Here is a 20216-nt window from a genome sequence, read left to right on the forward strand (position 1 = left end):
TGTCTCTTGTAATAGTCTTTATTTTCAAATCTATTTTGTCTGATATGAGAATTGCTACTCCAGCTTTCTTTTGGTTTCCATTTACATGGAATATATTTTTCCACCCCCTCACTTTCAGTCTGTATGTGTCCCTAGGTCTGAAGTGTGTGTCTTTAGACTGCATATATATATGGGTCTTGTTTTTGTATCCATTCAGCAAGTCTGTGTCTTTGGGTTTTAGCATTTAATCCATTTTATGTAAGGTAATTATCAATATGTATGCTCCTATTTCCATTTCCTTAATTGTTTTAGGTTTGTTATTGTAGATCATTTCCTTTTCTTGTATTTCCTGCCTAGAGAAGTTCCTTAGCTTTGTTGTAAAGCTGGTTTGGTGGTGCTGAATTCTCTTAGCTTTTGCTTGTCTGTAAAGCTTTTGATTTCTCCATCGAATCTGAATGAGATCCTTGCTGGGTAGAGTAATCTTGGTTGTAGGTTTCCCTTTCATCACTTTAAATATGTCCTGCCACTCCCTTCTGGCTTGCAGAGTTTCTGCTGAAAGGTCAGCTGTTAACCTTATGGAGATTCCCTTGTATGTTGTTTGTTGTTTTTCCCTTGCTGCTTTTAATATTTTTTCTTTCTACTTAATTTTTGATAGTTTGATTAATATGTGTCTTGGCGTGTTTCTCCTTGGATTTATCCTGTATGGGACTCTCTGCACTTCCTGGACTTGATTGACTATTTCCTTTCCCATATTAGGGAAGTTTTCAACTATAATCTCTTCAAATATTTTCTCAGTCCCTTTCTTTATTTCTTCTTCCTCTGGTACCCCTATAATTCTGATGTTTCTGCGTTTAACATTGTCCCAGAAGTCTCTAAGACTTTCCTCAATTCTTACTCTTTTTTCTTTTTTCTGCTTGCAGTAGTTATTTCCTCTATTCTGTCTTTCAGGTCAATTATCTGCTCTTCTGCCTGTTATTATGCTATTGATTCCTTCTAGAGAATTTTTCATTTCATTTATTGTGTTGTTTATCTTTTTTTGTTTGCTCTTTAGTTCTCCTAGGTCCTCGTTAAACATTTCTTGAATTTCCTCCATTCTATTTCCAAGATTTGGATCATGTTTACTATCATTATTCTGAATTCTTTTTCAGGTAGACTGCCTGTTTCCTCTTCATTTGTTAGGTCTGGTGAGTTTTTATCTTGCTCCTTCATCTGCTGTGTGTTTCTCTGTCTTCTCATTTTGCTTAACTTACTGTGTTTGGGGTCTCCTTTTCACAGGCTGCAGGTTCATAGTTCCCGTTCTTCTTGGTGTCTGCCCCCAGTACCTAAGCTTGTTTCAGTGGGTTGTGTAGGCTTCCTGATGGAGAGGACTGGTGCCTGTGTTCTGGTGAATGAGGCTGGATCTTGTCTTTCTGGTGGGCAGGTCTGTGTCCAGTGGTGTGTCTTGGGGTGTCTGTGACCTTATTATGATTTTAGGTAGCCTCTCTGCTAATGGGTGGGGTTGTGTTCCTGTCTTTTTAGTTTTTCGGCATGGTGGACTCCACTGTAGCCTGCTGGTTGTTGAGTGGAGCTGGGTCTTGGCGTTGAGATGGAGATCTCTGGGAGAGCTTTCACCGTTTGATATTACGTGGAGCCAGGATGTCTCTAGTGGACCAATGTCCTGAACTTGCTTCTCCCACCTCAGAGGCACGTGTCCTGACACCCACCCTGAGCACCAAGACCCTGTCAGCCACTCAGCTCAGATGAAAAGGGAGAAAAAAAGAAATAAAAAAATAAAATAAAAAAGTAAATTTATTAAAATAAAAAATAATTATTAAAACTTAAAAAGTAATAAAAAACGAAAAAAAAGGAAGAAAGACAGAAGAGAGCAACCAAACCGAAAAACAAATCCACCAATGATAACAAGTGCTAAAAACTATACTAAAAAAAAAAAAAAAACCGACAGAAGCCTAAGCCAAATGGTAAAAGCAAAGCTATACAGACAAAATCAGACAAAGAAGCATACACACTCACAAAAAGAGAAAAAGAAAGGAAAAAAGAAAAAAGAAAAAAAATATATATATATATATCATTGCTTCCAAAGTCCACCACCTCAATTTTGGGATGATTCGTTGTGTATTCAGGTATTCCAAGATGCAGGGTATATCAAGTTGATTTTGGAGATTTAATCCACTGCGCCTGAGGCTGCTGGGAGAAATTTCCCTTTCTCTTCTTTGTTCGCACTGTTCCTGGGGTTCTGCTTTGGATTTGGCTCGCCTCTGTGTGTAGGTTGCCTGAGGGCATCTGTACTTTGCTCAGACAGGACAGATTTAAAGTAGCAGCTGATTAGGGGTCACTGGCTTGCTCAGGCCGGTGACAGGGTGGGGGGCGGGGAGAGGTATGGAATGCGGAGAGAGACTGCCGTGGCAGAGGCGGGCATGAAGTTGCAACAGCCTGAGGCATGCTGTCTGTTCCCGCCCCGGGGAAGTTGTCCTTGGATCCCGGGACCCTGGCAGTGGCAGGCTGCACAGGCTTCTGGGAGGGGAGGTGTGAAGAGTGACCTGTCCTTGCACACAGGCTTTTTGGTGGCTGCAGCAGCAGCCTTAGCATCGCATGCCCGTCTTTGGGGTCTGTGCTGATAGCCGCCGCTCACAGCTGTCTCTGGAGCTCGTTTAGGCGGTGCTCTGAATCCTCTCTCCTCATGCACCCTGAAACAATGGCCTCTTGCCTCTTAGGCAGGTCCACACTTTTTCCCGGACTCCCTCCCGGCTAGCTCTGGTGCACTAGCCGCTTCAGGCTGTGTTCAAGCAGCCAACCCCAGTCCTCTCCTTGGGATCTGACCTCCAAAGAAGCCTGAGCCTCAGCTCCCAGCCTCCACCCGCCCCGGCGGGTGAGCAGAGAAGCCTCTCGGGCTGGTGAGTGCTGGTCAGCACCAATCCCCTGTGCGGGAATCTCTCCGCTTTGCTCTCTGCACCCCTGTGGCTGCGCTCTCCTCCATGGCTATGAAGCTTCCCCACCACCACCCACGTCTCCGCCCGCGAAGGGGCTTCTTAGTATGTGGAAACCTTTCCTCCTTCATGGCTCCCTCCCAGAGGTGCAGGTCCCTTCCCTATTCTTTTGTCTCTGTTTTTTCTTTTTTCTTTTGCCCTACCCAGGTATGTGGGGAGTTTCTTGACTTTTAGGAGGTCTGAGGTCTTCTGCCAGCGTTCAGTAGGTGTTCTGTAGGAGTTGTTCCACATGTAGATGTATTTCTGATGTATTTGTCAGGCGGAAGGTGATCTCCACGTCTTACTCTTCCGCCATCTTGAAGGTCTTCCCCTCGAAAGCAATTCTTTAAGGAGAAAACTATTAGTAATTCTTATAAGGTTTGTTTTTTAGCAGAGGGGGGTACTAAAACCCTGATAATTTGAGTTATCATATCACATACATTCTTAGGAACTAGAAAAGATGGTCTCCAGACTAGACCAAAACAAGATCTCATCTGTTTAAAAGATAATTGGTCTCCTTCTTTTCTCCTTTCGTGTGTTTGTTCTCAGTAGAAGGGACATGGTAGGTGGGGAAGAAGAGTTGGGGGGCCTACCTACAGTGTGGCTACAGAATATTAGACAAATAGAAGTGTTCCGTTCCTGGAAATGTGGGAACATCAGGAATGAGGGGAATGTAGGAGGGCAGAGATCTTGCAGAGTCCAGGAGAGTGGGTTTGGGGAGGGCTGTAAGCTCTGAGCAGAGTGCCCAAATAGGGAAGAAGGCAAGACTGCTGCATTTATGGAGAAGTGAAGTGTAAATGGTTAAGCAAATAAACTGCAGGTCTTGTCTAGAAATCTGACTGGGGACTGCCCACAGCTGGCTTTTACCTACTCTCCAAAGTACAGAGGCGACTTCATTGTAAGGGGCAGAGATTGGCAAACGTTTTCCTTTTATGACACAACATAGGGTTCACCCAAACTTGCTACCAGAACATGAGTAGAAAGAGGAAAAATCCCAAAGCCTTAATTGGAACCATAGTTATAAAATTTTGCAAAGGAGACACACATATATTAAATAGCATTTCTTATATGAAGTTTTGTCTTATATAATACGTATCGTCTGGCTCAAATTCCTCTTTGTGCACTGAACCACTAACAGCAAATAATTTCTGTATTTAATTGTTCACCTAAAGCATAAAATTGGGCTAAAGTCATCTCCTCCAAGAGACCACATCCTCCTGTACATATCAAATCACGGCACTTGCCATGCTATATTAAATTCCCTGTTACATGTCACCCTTCTTCCCTAAGCTCTGTGCATATGGGTCCTTCATCTTTACGTCTCTAGTGCCTCCCATGTGACCTGGCACAAGCTACACACTCAGTAAACATTTTTGTTATTAGATGGAACTGGGTTACCCTTCCCTTCAGGATTCTGATAATGTGCAAAAACTCTTAGAAAAGGTAATACATCTCCAGGCTCTCACCTCTAACACTTGCAAAGACAAGAGCATAAATGGAGGTCCACATAGCATAGACCTAAATATTTATCATTTCTAAATCAAGCTAATATACTTTTAAATGAAATGTGCTCTATCGTCTTACCTCAAAAAGTCAACTTACTTTTGAGCTTCCCTGGTGGTGCAGTGGTTAAGAATCCGCCTGCCAATGCAGGGGACACGGGTTCGAGCCCTGGTCTGGGAAGATCCCACATGCCGTGGAGCAGCTAAACCTGTGCACCACAACTACTGAGCCTCCACTCTAGAACCCACAAGCCACAACTACTGAGCCCGCGCGCCTAGAGCCCGTGTTCTGCAACAAGAGAAGGCACTACAATGAGAAGTCCGCACACCGCAATGAAGAGTAGGCCCCACTAGCCACAACTAGAGAAAGCCCATATGCAGCAATGAAGACCCTATGCAGCCAAATATAAATTTTTTTAAAAAAAGAAAAAAAATAAACTTACTTTCATATTGATACAATTAAAAAAATTGGACCAGTTATTTTTTAATATGCTGAAAGTTGGCAAAATATCAGAGATAACAATTGAATTATCAATATGCATATTTTGGTATCCTAAGAGGCAGTGTTTGTGTTTTCCAGTGAAGATACAAATAAGTGATAAATTATATTTTTCTTTTAGAAATGTATATTTTCACCTTTATTTCAGCAAAATGATTAATTATGCCATTATAATAAAATATTTCAAATATTTTGTGTTCTATTCACAGTGGCACCAAATAATACATTTCCCAAGTCACATGATGTCTGTTGTCTTTAATTTTTTCCTGTTTTAAAATATTTAAACATATCTTTGAACTTTTAAAAATTTCTTTTCAGCCTTTTTTTTCTTCTCTGAGGTTACATGTTTTCTATCCAATCTCAGTTTACATGCACTCTTTTTTTTTAAATTGAGATATAGTTGATTTACAGTATTATATTAGTCTCAGGTGTACAACATAGTGATTCAAAACTTTTACAGATTATATTCCATTTATAGTTTTTATAAAATATTGGCTATATTCCCTGTGATATATAATACATTCTGTGGCTTATTAATTTTATATATAGTAGTTTGTACTTCTTAATCCCCTACCCCTATCTTGCCCCTCCACCTTCCATCTTCCCACTGGTAACCACTAGTTTGCTCTTCCTGTGAGTCTGTTGCTTCTTTGTTGTATTCATTCATTTGTTTTATTTTTTAGATTTCACCTATAAGTGATAACATATTGTATTTATCTTTCTCCTTCAGACTTATTTCCCTAAGCGTAATATGTTCCAGGTCCACATTCTTGCAGATAGCAAGATTTCATTCTTTTTTATGGCTGAGTAATATTCCAGTGTGTGTGTGTGCGTGCGCGTGTGTATACCACATCTTCGTTATCCATTCATCTGTTGATGAGCACTTAGGTTATTGGCATATCTTGACAATTGTAAATAATGCTGTTGTGAACACTGGTCTGCATGTATCTTTTCAAATTACTGTTTTTATTTTCTTTGAATATATACCCAGGAGTGGAAATGCTGGATCATATGGTAGTTCAATTTGTAGTTTTTTGAGGAAACTCCATTCTGTTTCCACAGTAGCTGTGCCAATTTACGTTACCACAAACAATGTACTAGGGTTCCCTTTACTCCACATCCTTGACAACATTTGTAATTTATAACGTTTTTGAACATAGCCATTTTGACAGGTGTGAGGTGATACATCATCGTGGTTGTGATTTTCATTTATCTTATGATTAGTGATGTTGAGCATCTTTTCCTGTGCCTGTTGCCATCTCTGTCTTCTTTGGAAAACTGTCTATTCACGTCTTCTGCCCAATTTTTTAAATTAATTTGTTTGGGGTTTTTTTGATGTTGAGTTTATGAGTTGTTTATATATTTTGGATATTAACCCCTTATCAGTCATACCATTTGCAAATATTTTCTCCCATTCAGTAGGTTTTAGCATTTTTGTTGATGGTTTCCTTTGCTGTGCAAAAGCTTTTAAGTTTAATCAGGTCTCATTTTTAAAGTTTTGCTTTTGTTTCCTTTGGCTGTGAGACAGATCAAAAAAAATTATTACTATGATTTATGTCATAGAATGTTCTACCTATGTTTTCTTCTAGTTTTATGCTTTCCAGTCTTACATTTACGTCTTTAATCCATTTTGAGTTTATTTTTATATATAGTGTGAGAAAATGTTCTAAATTCATTCTTTTACGTGTAGCTCTCTAGTTTTCCCTTTACTGATCATTGTGGATATAGATGATTTTACTATTTTTGGTTTTTAACCTTCTTACTAGCTTTGTACATGGTTGATTTACTACCTTTACTGGATACTTGCCTTTACCAGGGAGATTTTTCTTTCTGTAATTTTCATGTTTTTTGTTGTGGCCTTTTCTTTTTCACTTATAGAAGGCCCTTTAACATTTCTTGTACAGCTGGTTCGGTGGTGCTGAACTCTTTTACCTTTTGCTTGCCTGTTAAACTTTTGACTTCTCCATCGAATCTAAATGAAAGCCTTGCCTGATAGAGTATCCTTGGTTGTAGGTTTTTCTCTTTCATCACTTTTAGTTTCTGCTTAAAAGTCAGCTGATAGCCTTATGGGAGTTCCCTGGTTTCTTTTCCCTTACTGCTCTTAATATTGTCTCTTACATTCAATTTTTGCCATTTTAATTACAATGTGTCTTGGGGTGGTCCTCTTTGGGTAGATCCTGTTTGGGACTCTGTGTTTCCTGCACTTTGAGATCTGCTTCCTTTTCTAGGTTAGGGAAGTTTTCAGCTATTATATCTTCACATATGTTCTCTGCCCCTTTCTCTCTCTTCTCCTTCTGGGACCTCTGTAATGTGAGTGTTAGAATATTTGATGTTATTCCAGAGATTTATTAAACTTTCCTCATTTCTTTTTATTCTTTTTTTCTTTTTTCTGTTCAGCTTTGGTGATTTCCACTGCTCTGTCCAACTCACTGATCCGTTCCTCTGTATCATTTAACCTACTATCGAGTCCTAGCAGTGTATTTTTCATTTAGTTATTGTATTCTTCATCTCTGTTAAACAATTTTAACTTCTGGATTAAAGACCTAAATGTAAGACTGGAAAGCATAAAACTAGAAGAAAACATAGGTAGAACATTCTATGACATAAATCATAGTAATAATGATAACATTTATATACTAATAACTCTGTTCTTCCATTCTTCTACTGAGTTCTTTGATCATCTTTACAATCATTACCTTGAACTCTTTCTCAGATAGACTGCCTATCTCCATTTCACTTAATTCTTTTTCTGGGGTTTTATCTTGGTCCTTTGTTTGGACCATGTTTCTCTGTCACCTCATTTTGTCTAATTTGCTGTTTTTATTTCTATGTATCTGGTAGGTTGATTATGTTTCCTGACCTTGGAGAAGTGGCCTTTTGTAGGAGATGTCCTATGTGTCTCAGCAGCCCACTCCTCACTGGTCACCAGAGCTGTATGCTCTAGGGGTACCCCTATGTGTGTGGATCCTTCTGTTGTGGAGGGTAGACTACTGGGGGCAGTCTGGTAGGCATGGCTGGCTCCCAGTCTGGTTGGTTGCCAGGCCCATCCTTGCACAGCGGCTGCCAGTCACCTAGTTCATAATTTTGTCTGGGAGTTTGGTCTATAGGTACTAGAATATTACTCTTGTTTCTGTGTATAGATGTATGTTTTTTCTGTGTCTCTGCCTCTTTCTTGGTTCTACAAATTGTCTTGAATTAATCATTGCTTAGATAATTTGAAAATGTTCGATTTGGGGTTGTGTTACCTCTTGTGTTTATTATTGGGATTTAAGTCCCTTTATAGTCAGGTTTGGAAAAGCAAGGATAACCTCAATTACCTTATAACAATCTAATTGCTTCAGTTAGTGTTTTCAGCCTGGAATATTAACTAAAGGGCGTTCCTATTATAAATTAAAGCCCTTAGCTTGAAGGAGATTCACAGACCTCAACCAGAACTTCTCAGAGGACATTTTCAACCTACATATAGTTAGGGATATTTGGGGTTTGGTTGTACCTATACCTAGAGCCAGAATTGGCCAACATATTAATATTGAGCAGAGATAAATGTGTTCAGTAACATTATTTTTGTCTCTATTCCCCAGTACTATATTACTATATGTTCAGATCAAAGTAACAGTGTTAAGCTATCCTTCTTAAGCAAGAGAGAGGAAAAAAGTCACATATTAGAAAATCCTGCTTTATGGGAAAAGAATCTAAAAGTGGAGATATATGTATATGATTCATTTTGCTGTACACCTGAAGCTAACACAACCTTGTAAATCAACTATACTCCAATAAAAATTTTAAAAAAAGAAAATCCTGCTAAATAAATGTCAAAAAAAGGTCACAGCGTACAAAATAATTTTTGCTGAACTTAAAAGGTGAAGAAGAAATCAGCTGGCTTAGAAATGAAATATAGTTCTTCTTAATTCTCTAAGTATTAAATATCCAGGCCAAAAATGCGATCTACTCATTCCCATTTCCAGTATTAATCAGGGATTATGCCTCCTAGTTTGATTCATGTTTTATTCATGCTTACAAGTTTTCATTCTTTCTGGCACTTTGCATCATGCTAAAAGTAGTCAAAATGTGAAAGCTTGCAGATAAATAGAAAAATGCTGATACATTATCACTCTTTAACTCACCAGAATTCTCACCTTTTTCAGGAAGGCACATTAGACCATTCAAGTCATTTCTCATTACTGCCTGAGCTATTCTACATAGGACCTAACGGATTATTTTTTCATTTTGTAAACTTTCAGGTCTGTCTTTAGCAATTCAATTTGCTTTAACCTCAGATATGTTATTTTCTTCCTTTGTGAAATACGAATAATAAAAGTAGATTGGAACACAGCATTGTTGGCAAACCAAACTTTATTAAATATTTGATTTTATCTGTTACAGAACATGAAAAGCAGCGGTTATGCAAGAGTACTGATTATATGAATTTGCATTTCAAAGTGAAATGGTTTTATATTGAATATGTGCGAGAACTTCCTGCCTTCAAGGATGCCGTTCCTGAATATTCCTTGTAAGTAGTGATTTTCACCCGCAAGTTTATTCTCAATTCATAGTCCTGTAAAATTAAACCTGAATTATGCAGCCCTAAAATCTCTTCACATAATCTTCATTTGAATGCTGACATTTCTGTCATAAAATTAACATTAAATGATTTGCATACCTTTGGGAACCATATTTAATTGAATTGTGTTGCATTTTTCAAGTATGACTTACTTGGATATTCAACTGAAAGAGAAGGAAATACGTAATACATAACACACAATGGCTCACATGATGAAATTATTTCTTGTAAAAGTGCTTGAACTCAAATTTTGTTGGGAAAATGAGGGGTGCTTGTGTATTGATCTATATAATCCAAATTACTCTTTATTTCAAACCTAAAAATGTCTTAGATATTTATATTTCTAAAATACAAGTCATTATTAAATAGGTAACATTTTCAGAAACATGAATCTATCAGGTACAATTGTAATCACACAGATTTATAATACTCTGCATTTTATATTTGTCAGAATTCTGTTTTATTCTGTTGAGGGAGGGCTTCCAAATTCTAGGCACTGTGCCAAGTGTTGTAGGACAACAGTGAATAAAATAAAGGCCTCACCTTGAAAGGAGCTTATACTCAAGGAGATAGTGTAAGAACAAAAATCCTGCTAAAGCAAGGCAAATTGAAATAATTACTAATTCAAGTAATATGAGCAAAGTGCAATGGGGTCTCACAGAAGAGAGATATTACCCCATTTCAATGACTCTACACAGTATTTATGGATGGGATAGCATTTGATACAGACTTTGAAATGTTTGGGCTATGGCAAGAAAACGAAAGGAAAGTTATGAGCATAATTATGGAGGAAGGAATACATGGGCTATGGTCCATGGGAAATAGTTTCATTTCAGTGGAGTACAGGGTATCTTTACAAAATTAGTAGAAAGTAATGTAGGAAACGTGGTTTTGAACTAGATTATATAAATACTGTGAAGCTTTCACCACTTTCATTAGGCATTGTGGGGGTTGGAAAAGGTAGAGAATGGAGGTGGGTAGAGAAGGGTATATAACATAATAGAGTGATTGTAGTAAAAATGTAAAGGATGAAGATGTATGGGAGAGAAATTTCAAAGATAGAATTTACAGAATTTGTCTACTAAAGACACATGAGGGTAAAAGAAAGAAGGAAGAGTTAAACATGCAGTACATGTGCCTAAGCGTTGGTAGTATCATTGACTGGGAATAGGGAAATGAAAAAGGGAGCTATTTGCCAAGAGAATGTTGCTTCTGGCTCTGTGTAGACTAACTAAACTACACTAACTTAAATCAGACTAACATGCTTACTGAAGACCAACTATAAAAGCAAAATAAAATTAAACAGTATCAGAGAGCAATTGAGGCAACCAGGGATTGAGAAGCTAAGGTCCCTGAGAAAAGAAATGCATTGAGGTGAACCCTATATTTGCTGCAGTTTCTCTCCGGTCTTCTCCATCTACATGCATTTACCAATTTGCCATATAAGTCATGGTGGTCAAATAGAGAACAGTAACCCAGAGTTTATAGTGATCTCCCTGGCCTAGAGAAACAAACATTGGTGTTCAGGGCTCTGAAGACTGCTTTGTCTTGTGGGACCAACATCCTAGAATAATGGGAACTACAGAGAAGTAAGTATAGCATGCTGCATGCAGTTTCTTCTTGAGGTATTCTCTAATTCTTAATCTGCCCATGTGTGGAGAGTGAGGCAGAAATAAACAAGTAGAAAGCAGGCACTAAGAGATTAAAAACCAAGCAGAGACTTCAGTAGTCTCACAATGCTGGGGAGATAAAAATTAGAAAGCAAGGCTTCCTAAGAAAGAAGAAGCATTATAAACATCCCAGGTTTTCAGGTGAGATCCCTGAAGGACTCTGTCCTAAAAATAAGGGTAAACTGGAAATAGCCCAGTCTAAAACCCAGTCTTTTCTAGATTGTGGTGATCTCTGTACATTCTGTCTACAAGAAGAAATTCAGATCCACTTTGGAGGAAATGATCAACCAAAGGTTCCACAATTTTTCATAGACAATGCACAATATTTAACAAAAGATTAAAGACTGCCAGGCAACAGGACCAAATGACTAGAATCCAAGAGAAAAAAGAGAAATTAGTCTTATCAGACATAGAGTTTGATGTGTACTTCAAATTATGGGAGAATTTCAACAGAAAAATGGAACCTATAAGAAGAATAAAATGGACATTGTAGAACTGAAATAGGATGAAATTAGGAATGTGATAGATGGACCTAATGGCAGAATATACATAGCAGAAGAGGGCTTAAAATTACTGGAACATATTTTTGAGGAATATATTCATATAAAAACATAGAAAAAATACAAAATATAGAAAAAATAGAACAGGGATATATGGGACAAATTTTAAAAAGGTCTAATGTACAAAGACCTGAGTTCCAGAAAAGGAGAAGAGAGAAACAGTACTAGAGCGGTGTGTGAAGAGTTACTAGATGTGGATTTTGCAAAACTGATGAAAAACATGAAGCCACAGTTTAAGAATTTCTGTAAATCCTAAGAAGGGTAAATTCAAGGAAAACTACCAGTAGTTACATCATAGAAAACGGCTTAAAATCAAAAAGAAGAAGAAATCTTTAAGTGTACTAGGTCAAGAAAGGGAAGACACTTTACCTTCAGAAGGGCTACAATAAAACAGTTGGCTGATTATTCAGTAGAAGTGACTGAAACCTGAATACAGTGCAATGATATCTTTTAAGTGCTGAAAGAAAACAACTAACAATTTAGAATTCTACAAGTGTCAAACGTAGCCTTCAAAAATTAAGGAAAATAAAAACATTTATATAACTGAGAAGTTGACAGAACTTATTTCCAGCAGACTCTCACCAAAAATGTACTGTAAGCCTTCAGACAAGGAAAATGACTCAAGATAAAAATACAGTAATATAGTAAAGAATTACAATCATTAAAGAAGGTGAACAAATGTGTACATTTAAAACACATTAAAAATTTTTTTTAAATAAATAAACACATTAACTATATAAAATTTTTAAAGTCTGTAGAATAAAATATACATAGGATTAGGACTTTCCTCGTGATGCAGTGGTTAAGAATCCACCTGCCAATACAGGTGACACAGGTTCAATTCCTGGTCTAAGAAGATCCTATATGCTGCGGAGCAACTAAGCCCGTGTGCCACAACTACTGAGCCTGTGCTCTAGAGCCCATGAGCCACTACTGAAGCCCGTGTGCCTAGAGCCTGTGCTCTGCAACAAGAGAAGCCACCGCAATGAGAAGCCCATGCACCACAATGAAGAGTAGCCCCCACTCACCACCGCTAGGGAAAGCCCGCACACAGCAATGAAGACCCAATGCAGCCAAAAATAATAAATAAGTTTAAAATAGAAGACAGCAATAGCATGAAAAGGTAGAAGAGTGATACACTGAGTAAATACAAGATCCTTGACTTGTTTGAAAAGTGTAAAATACTCATTTTAAAAAGCTTTGAATATATCATGGATGTGTATTATAATTTTTAGTGTAACCCCTTAAGGTATAATATAATACTATGCATCAATAAGATAATGGGGAAGGGGAGGAGGATAAAACAACATTACATAAAAGTCAAGAAACGAGAATGAAAAGAAGGAAGAGCAAGTAGGAAACTGAGGGTGAGGGAAGCAAGATATGATAGATTTAAAATTTAATGTATCAGAAAATTAAGCATAATCATTAAATGCAAATAGATTAATACTCTAGCCAACAAGTATTGTCCTACTAGATAAAATAGCAAAACCCAAAAGATCTTGCTTACAATTTATTCACCTAAAACATAAGTCTAGAAATGTTAAGTGAAAGGATGAAAAAAATAATTGAAAGGAAAATTACACAGCTATCCTGATATTAGACAAAATAGATTTTAAGATAAATACTTTGAGAGAGAGAAATTTTTCATGATGATTAAAGGAGCAATTCAACAAAAAGATGGGAAAGATATCTAATGGAAAGATATCCCATGCTCTTGGATTGGAAGAATTAATATTGTTAAATGGTCATACTACCCAAAGCAACCTACAGATTTAATTTGATCTCTATCAAATTACCCATGACATTTTTCACAGAACTAATTATTACCCTAAAATTTACGTGAAGGACCCATGAATTGCCAAAGCAATCCTGAGGAAAAAGGACAAAGCTGGAGGCATAACCCTCCTAGACTTCAGACAATACTACAAAGCTACAGCAATCAAAACATCATGGTATTGGCACAAAAATAGACATATGGATCAATGGAACAGAATAGAGAGCCCAGAAATAAACCCACACATCTACGCTCAATTAATCTTTGACAAAGGAGGCAAGAATATACAATGGAGAAAAGACAGTCTCTTCAGGAAGTGATGTTGGGAAAGCTGGACAGCTACATGTAAATCAATGAAGTTAGAACACTCCCTCACACCATATACAAAAAAAACCTCAAAATGGCTTAAAGACTTAAACATAAAACATGACACCATAAAACTCCTAGAGGAGAACATAGGCAAAACATTCTCTGACATAAATCATAGCAACATTTTCCTAGGTCAGTCTCCCAAGGCGATAGAAAAAAAAGCAAAAATAAACAAATGGGACCTACTCAAACTTATAAGCTTTTGCACAGCAAATGAAGCCATCAACAAAATGTAAAGACAACCTATGGGATGGAAGAAAATATTTTCAAATGATGTGACCAACAAGGGATTAAATTCCAAAATATAAAAACAGTTCATACAACTCAATAAAAAAAAAACCAAACCACCCAATCAAAAAATGGGCAGAACAAATAAATAAATATCATTTTTCTTTTTGTTCAAACTTTAAAAATAAATAGGCAGAAGACCTAAATAGACAATTCTCCAAAGAAGACATACAGATGGCCAACAGGCACATGAAAAGATGCTCAACATCGCTAATTATTAGAGAAATGCAAACCAAAATGACAAAGAGGTACCACCTCACACTGGTCAGAATGGCCACCACCAAAAAGTCTACAAATAACAAATGCTGGAGAGGGTGTGGAGAAAAGGAAACCCTCCTTCACTATTGGTGGTAATGTAAATTGGTGCAGCCACTATGGAAAACAATATGGGGATTCCTTAAAAAATTAAAAATAGAGTTGCCATATGATCCAGCAATCCCACTCCTGGGCATATATCTGGAGAAAACTCTAACTTGAAAAGATACATGCACCCCAAAGTTCATAGCAACACTATTTACAATAGGCAAGTCATAGAAGCAGCCTAAATGTCCATTGATAGATGAATGGATAAAGAAAATGTGGTACATATATACAGTGGAATACTACTCAGCCATAAAAAGAATGAAATATTGCCATTTGCAGCAACATGGATGGACATAGAGGTTATCATACTGAGTGAAATAAGTCAGACAGAGAAAGAAAAATATCATATGATGTCACTTATATGTAGACTCTTAAAATATGATACAAATGAACTTATTTACAAAACAAACATTCATAGACACAAAGCAAACTTATGGTTACCAAAGGGGAAGGGGGAGGGAGGGATAAATTAGGAGTCTGGGATTAGTAGATACAAACTACTATGTATAAAATAGATAAACAACAAGGTCCTACTGTGTAGCACAGGGAACTATATTCAATACCCTGTAACAAACCATAATGGAAAAGAATATGAAATAGAATATATATCTATATATATATATATACACACACACACACACACACACACACACACACACACACACACACATATATATATATATGAAACCATAACATACATAACTGACTCACTTTGCTATACACCAGGAACTAACACAGCATTGTAGATCAACTATACTTCAATTAAAATATTTCAAAAATAAAAAGATATTTCATTTCTAAATTTGTATGTATCAAATGACATGTCAGCAAAATATATAAAGCAAAAATTGTCAGAAGTAAAATGAAAAATCAAATCTACAATTCTATTTGGAGATTATACATCTTTCAGAAACTGATTGAAGAATCAGACAAAGAATGTCATTAAGAAAAAAGACATTTCAACAACATATCATCTGTCCATCTATTTCTGGTCACCGAGAGTTTCCACAAATTTTCATATTGTTTACACACATACACACACACAAACACACACACTACCTATCTACAGTTATAACCAGCAATGAGAAAATACACATTGTTATCAGATGTACATGGTGCATTTACCAAAATAGACTATCTGATAGACCAAAAAGCAAGTATAATGAATTTTAAAAGATTGAAGCATATACTGTATGTTCTTGGACCACTGTGGAATTAAGCCAAAAATCAACTCCAAGAAGATAACTAGAAAGTCACCAGATAGGGAAATTAAGCAGATACTCTAGATCATTCATAAGTCAAAAAACAAATCACAGTGTAGATTACACGATATTTTTAACTAAGTGATAAAATATGGCATGTCAAAGCTTGTGGATTACAGCTAAAACAGTAAACAGAGGAAGATTTATAGCTCTAGTTCTATAAAGAGAAAGGAAAAAAGGCTATAAAATCAGTCATATAAGTTATCAGAAGAAATGTTTAAACGCCAGTCAAGTCAAGAGAAAGTAGAAAAAGAAAACAATCAACATGACCTGGAATAAAAATAAAGTAGAAAATTTAAGGAGAAATTAAAAAGCCAACTGTGTTTTTGAGAAGACTATAAAAATCAAAAAAACCTTAGTAAGGCCAGTGAAAAAAGATATGTCACAAATTACCATTTTCAGGAAAAGATGTCACTAAAGATGCTATAAAGATAAAAAATTATTAAGAGAGTATTTATGGTAGCACATTTAAAAGTTAGACAAAATGTACAAATTCCTTTAAAAAGAAAACTTATCAAGCTAGCATAGGAAAAAAGATAAAATCTGAGAGGGTCTATAACTATTTTAAAATTTGAATCCTTAAATAAAAATCATGTCACAATTAAAACTCCAGGCCCAGATGGCTCCAAATGGAATTCTTCCAACTGTTTAAGAAAGAATATCAGCAATGTTACACAAACTGTTCCAGAGAAGGCAGGAATACGTCTCAAATCCTTTTTGAGGTCAGCATATCCTCACTACCAAAACCTATTGAGAACATGACAAGTAAGAATATTTACAGGCCAATTTCTCTCTGACCATAGTTTAAAAAAATAAATGAAATATTAGCCAGTAGAATTCAGTGGTCTATAAAAACAGTAATAGAACATGACCATGGGAAATTTATTCCTGGAATATGAGATTAGTTAAACATTTTAAAAGCAATGAATGTAAATCACCACATTTAAATTATGGAGAAAATCGCTACAATCATTACACTAAATATATAACAATAATTAGATAAAATAGAACATTAATTTATTATAAAAATCTCTTATCAAGTTAGGAATAGAAGGGAACTCTCTTAATCTAATAAAAGACCCACCCTTCAAAAAAGAAACTGTACAAACGTTCTCATGGATAAAATTTTGAAAACTTCCCCGAGATCAAGAATGACTGATTATATATATGTATAACTGAGTCACTTTGCTGTACAGTAGAAATTAACACAACATTGTAAATCAACTACACTTCAGTAAAATAAATTTTTTAAAAAAGAACGAGACCAATAGCTGATAACATCACTTTTATTTAACGTTGTGCTAGAAGTCCCAGGCAGTACAATAAGACAAGAAAGAGAAAAGTGTAATGGCTGTAAAAGCATATAATGATGCTATCCATATGTGTATATGACATATTTATACACCTAGAAAATTCAAAAGAAAGTACAGGAAAACTAACAGAATCTAAAAAGTGATTGTAGTAAGTTCATTGAATTCCTATGTGACAGCCACAGTTAGAAAATTACATATAAACAATACCGTTTGAATGGCATTAAAAGCGTGATAAACACACGTGATGAAAGGTGTGCGTGCCCTCTACTGAGGCAACTATAAAATATTACTGAGAGGATTACTTAAGATGAACTAAATAAAAATATACAATATTCCTAAAAAGATGCATTATTGTAAAGGAGGTAGTTCTCCCCACATTGACATACAGATTCAAAGCAATCCCATAAGGAGTCCCGCAGCTATTTTTGTGTAGATTGACAAGTTCATTCAAAAATATGTAATACATAGAAATGCAAAGGGCTAAGACTAGCCATAGCAATCTTGAAGAGGAGGTAAAAAAGTTGGAGAACTGCACTCAGTCACCAAGACTTATTCAAAAGGTAATTATTAATTGTATGGTGTGGTGCATGACGAACAGACCAATGAAACAAAATAGTCCAGAAACAAATCCACACATTGCTGTTACCTGATTTGCATCAAAGATGCCAACCCAAAGGAGTGGGGGAAAGGATGACCTTCTAAATAAATGGTGCCAGACAACTGTACATCCATACGGAAAAAAGAACTTTGAAACTTAGACCATTCACAAAACCCACCTACTGGTGGATTGCAGATCACTAAAAGTTAAAGGTGAGCACCCAGAATCAGTTACAGGAGATCAGTCCATGTAGATGAAAGCCAGATGGTAAAGCCCTAAGAAATGAGAGAATGGCACAGTGGGGGACATAGCACACAAGATCTACATTTTACAGGATTTTGAATTGTAAAGAGAATTGTAGAGTGGGAATTGGGAACTAAGCATATTTGAGGCAGCATTGGAAGGGCCAAGAGAAAGGTAGAGATTGAAGGTAAAAGAGAAGGATATATATATATATACACACACACACACACACACACACACACACACACACACACATACACACATACACATATATGTGTGTGTGTGTGTGTATATACACATACATGTATATGGTACACTGCACAGCATGCAGGACCTTAGTTCCCCGATCAGGGATTGAACCCATGAACCTGTACCCCATGTAGTGGAAGCTTACTTGGACTCCTAACCGCTGGACTGCCAAGGAATTTTGAGAAGGGGATATGTTTGAGAAGTGAAACTAAAGGTCTTCAAGGTAGCAGAACTAGAAAAAGAGAATGAAAAGAGATTTTTGGTCCTGAATTACTCTCAGATAAGAAAAGAGCAGTATTCACTGTTAATCATGTGCAAATGACATCTTTTATAGTATGCAATACTATCGATTTTTTTTCAGGTGGTTTGAACCTTTTGTCATGCAGTGGCTAGATGAAAATGAAGACGTGTCAATGGAGTTCCTTAATGGAGCCCTGGGAAGAGACAAAAAAGATGGAGTGAGTTTAAATGACTTTCAGATTGCTTATTGTCAAGATTCATTTACACTGCTCACTTTTAAGCTAATGGAAATTTTTAGGCTTATTGCTATTAATTAAGTTTAATTTTAATCCTCTCATTACCAAAATATAATTAAAACACAATTTTAAATGCTGATAAGAACCCTAGGGAATTGCTTTTAAAAAAAATCAATCACCCTTTTGCCCCAAGATTCTTTACTCCTTGAATTGGTCTGAATCTACAAGTTCAGTGGGCTCCCCTGTTGTTCTGGAACCCCTCCAGGATTCCAAGATTAGGAACAGACACCCTCCCAATCCCTCTGGAGCAAATCAAATGTCTTGAGCCACATCGGCTTGCTAAACCATCCTAATGCCTGTGGGGAATGAGAAATTGAAAGAACCAGTCCCTCAATTCAGTAATGGAGAAACCAATTAATAGCAACCTGCCCCATGATATTAGTTTTACTACACTTTCCAGAAAAGGAGATGGATGATTTTAAAATGAGCAAGCATTTTATTACTGGGAAATGAAAGTACATGATATAGGAGATTGAGCTGTTTTTGTGAAATAATGAAGATTCCTTCCACAGTCCCTCTAAAGTACGCTTACGAGGATGGTTTCACCTTCTCTCCCCTCAGTTCCAGCAGACATCTGATCACGCACTGTTTTCTTCCTCTGTGGTTGATGTCTTTGCTCAGCTTAATCAGAGCTTTGAGATTATTAAGAAACTGGAATGCCCCAATCCTGAAGCATTAGCTCACTTAATGAGAAGATTTGCAAAGGTAGGTTAAATGGAATGAATCCTTTCTTCGCTGGCACTATGGCATGTTGTTATTTTCCTGCACAGAATTTGAAAAATGCTGTTGTTTTGTAGCATTAGTCTTGTCTGACTACTACCCCAATTTAATTTTCTAATTCCAGTAAAAATAGGCTGTTTCAGGTTTGTCATCTAACTCTCTTTTTACCCTTCCTGTTTCCTAAGTATGGATTTATCATCTTAAAAAATCTGTTATTCACATGAATGACTCAGTCATTTGTAATTGATGAGTCTACCTTAGATGGCCAAATTAATTTCTATTTCAGCTTTGTAGCTGAAAATAAATCTTGGAATTTCATATTCAAATCGCAGGTATTTTTTTTAATCAGTAGTACGATAAAATGTATTTGAACTTGGAGTAATGAAAACTGAGTTCTAACTTCAAATCAGCCAATAACTGTAGTGTGAGTCTGAGCAGTTCCCTTGATTTTTTTTTTTAACATCTTTATTGGAGTATAATTGCTTTACAATGGTGTGTTAGTTTCTGCTGTATAACAAAGTGAATTAGCTATATGTATACATATATCCCCATATCCTCTCCCTCTTACGTCTCCCACCCACCCTCTAGGTGGTCACAAGAAAGGTCACAAAGTCCCTTGATTTTTATGAGTTTAGTTTTCTTAGTTGGCAAATTGATTTTGAGCAACCAGATTCCTCTGAAGACCTCTTCCTCCTCTTACTGTCTAAGAAGGCTTGCAAAGTACTTACTATTTTGCAAAAGTTTCTGGGGAAGTATAAGAAATA

The 20216-nt window shown here is 36.5% G+C and overlaps 1 protein-coding gene across 1 annotated transcript in view; it reads left to right on the forward strand.

Moving 5' to 3' along the window:
• Positions 1-20216, forward strand: part of UNC13C (unc-13 homolog C) — a 406907-nt gene that overhangs the window by 292181 nt on the left and 94510 nt on the right. Inside the window, exons 15-17 of the mRNA XM_073801031.1 lie at positions 9327-9453; positions 18558-18654; positions 19294-19437. Coding sequence (XP_073657132.1) covers positions 9327-9453; positions 18558-18654; positions 19294-19437 — 368 coding nt within the window. The remainder of the gene's footprint in view (positions 1-9326; positions 9454-18557; positions 18655-19293; positions 19438-20216) is intronic.

The sequence above is a fragment of the Tursiops truncatus genome, chromosome 2, assembly GCF_011762595.2.
Source record: "Tursiops truncatus isolate mTurTru1 chromosome 2, mTurTru1.mat.Y, whole genome shotgun sequence".
NCBI lineage: Eukaryota > Metazoa > Chordata > Mammalia > Artiodactyla > Delphinidae > Tursiops > Tursiops truncatus.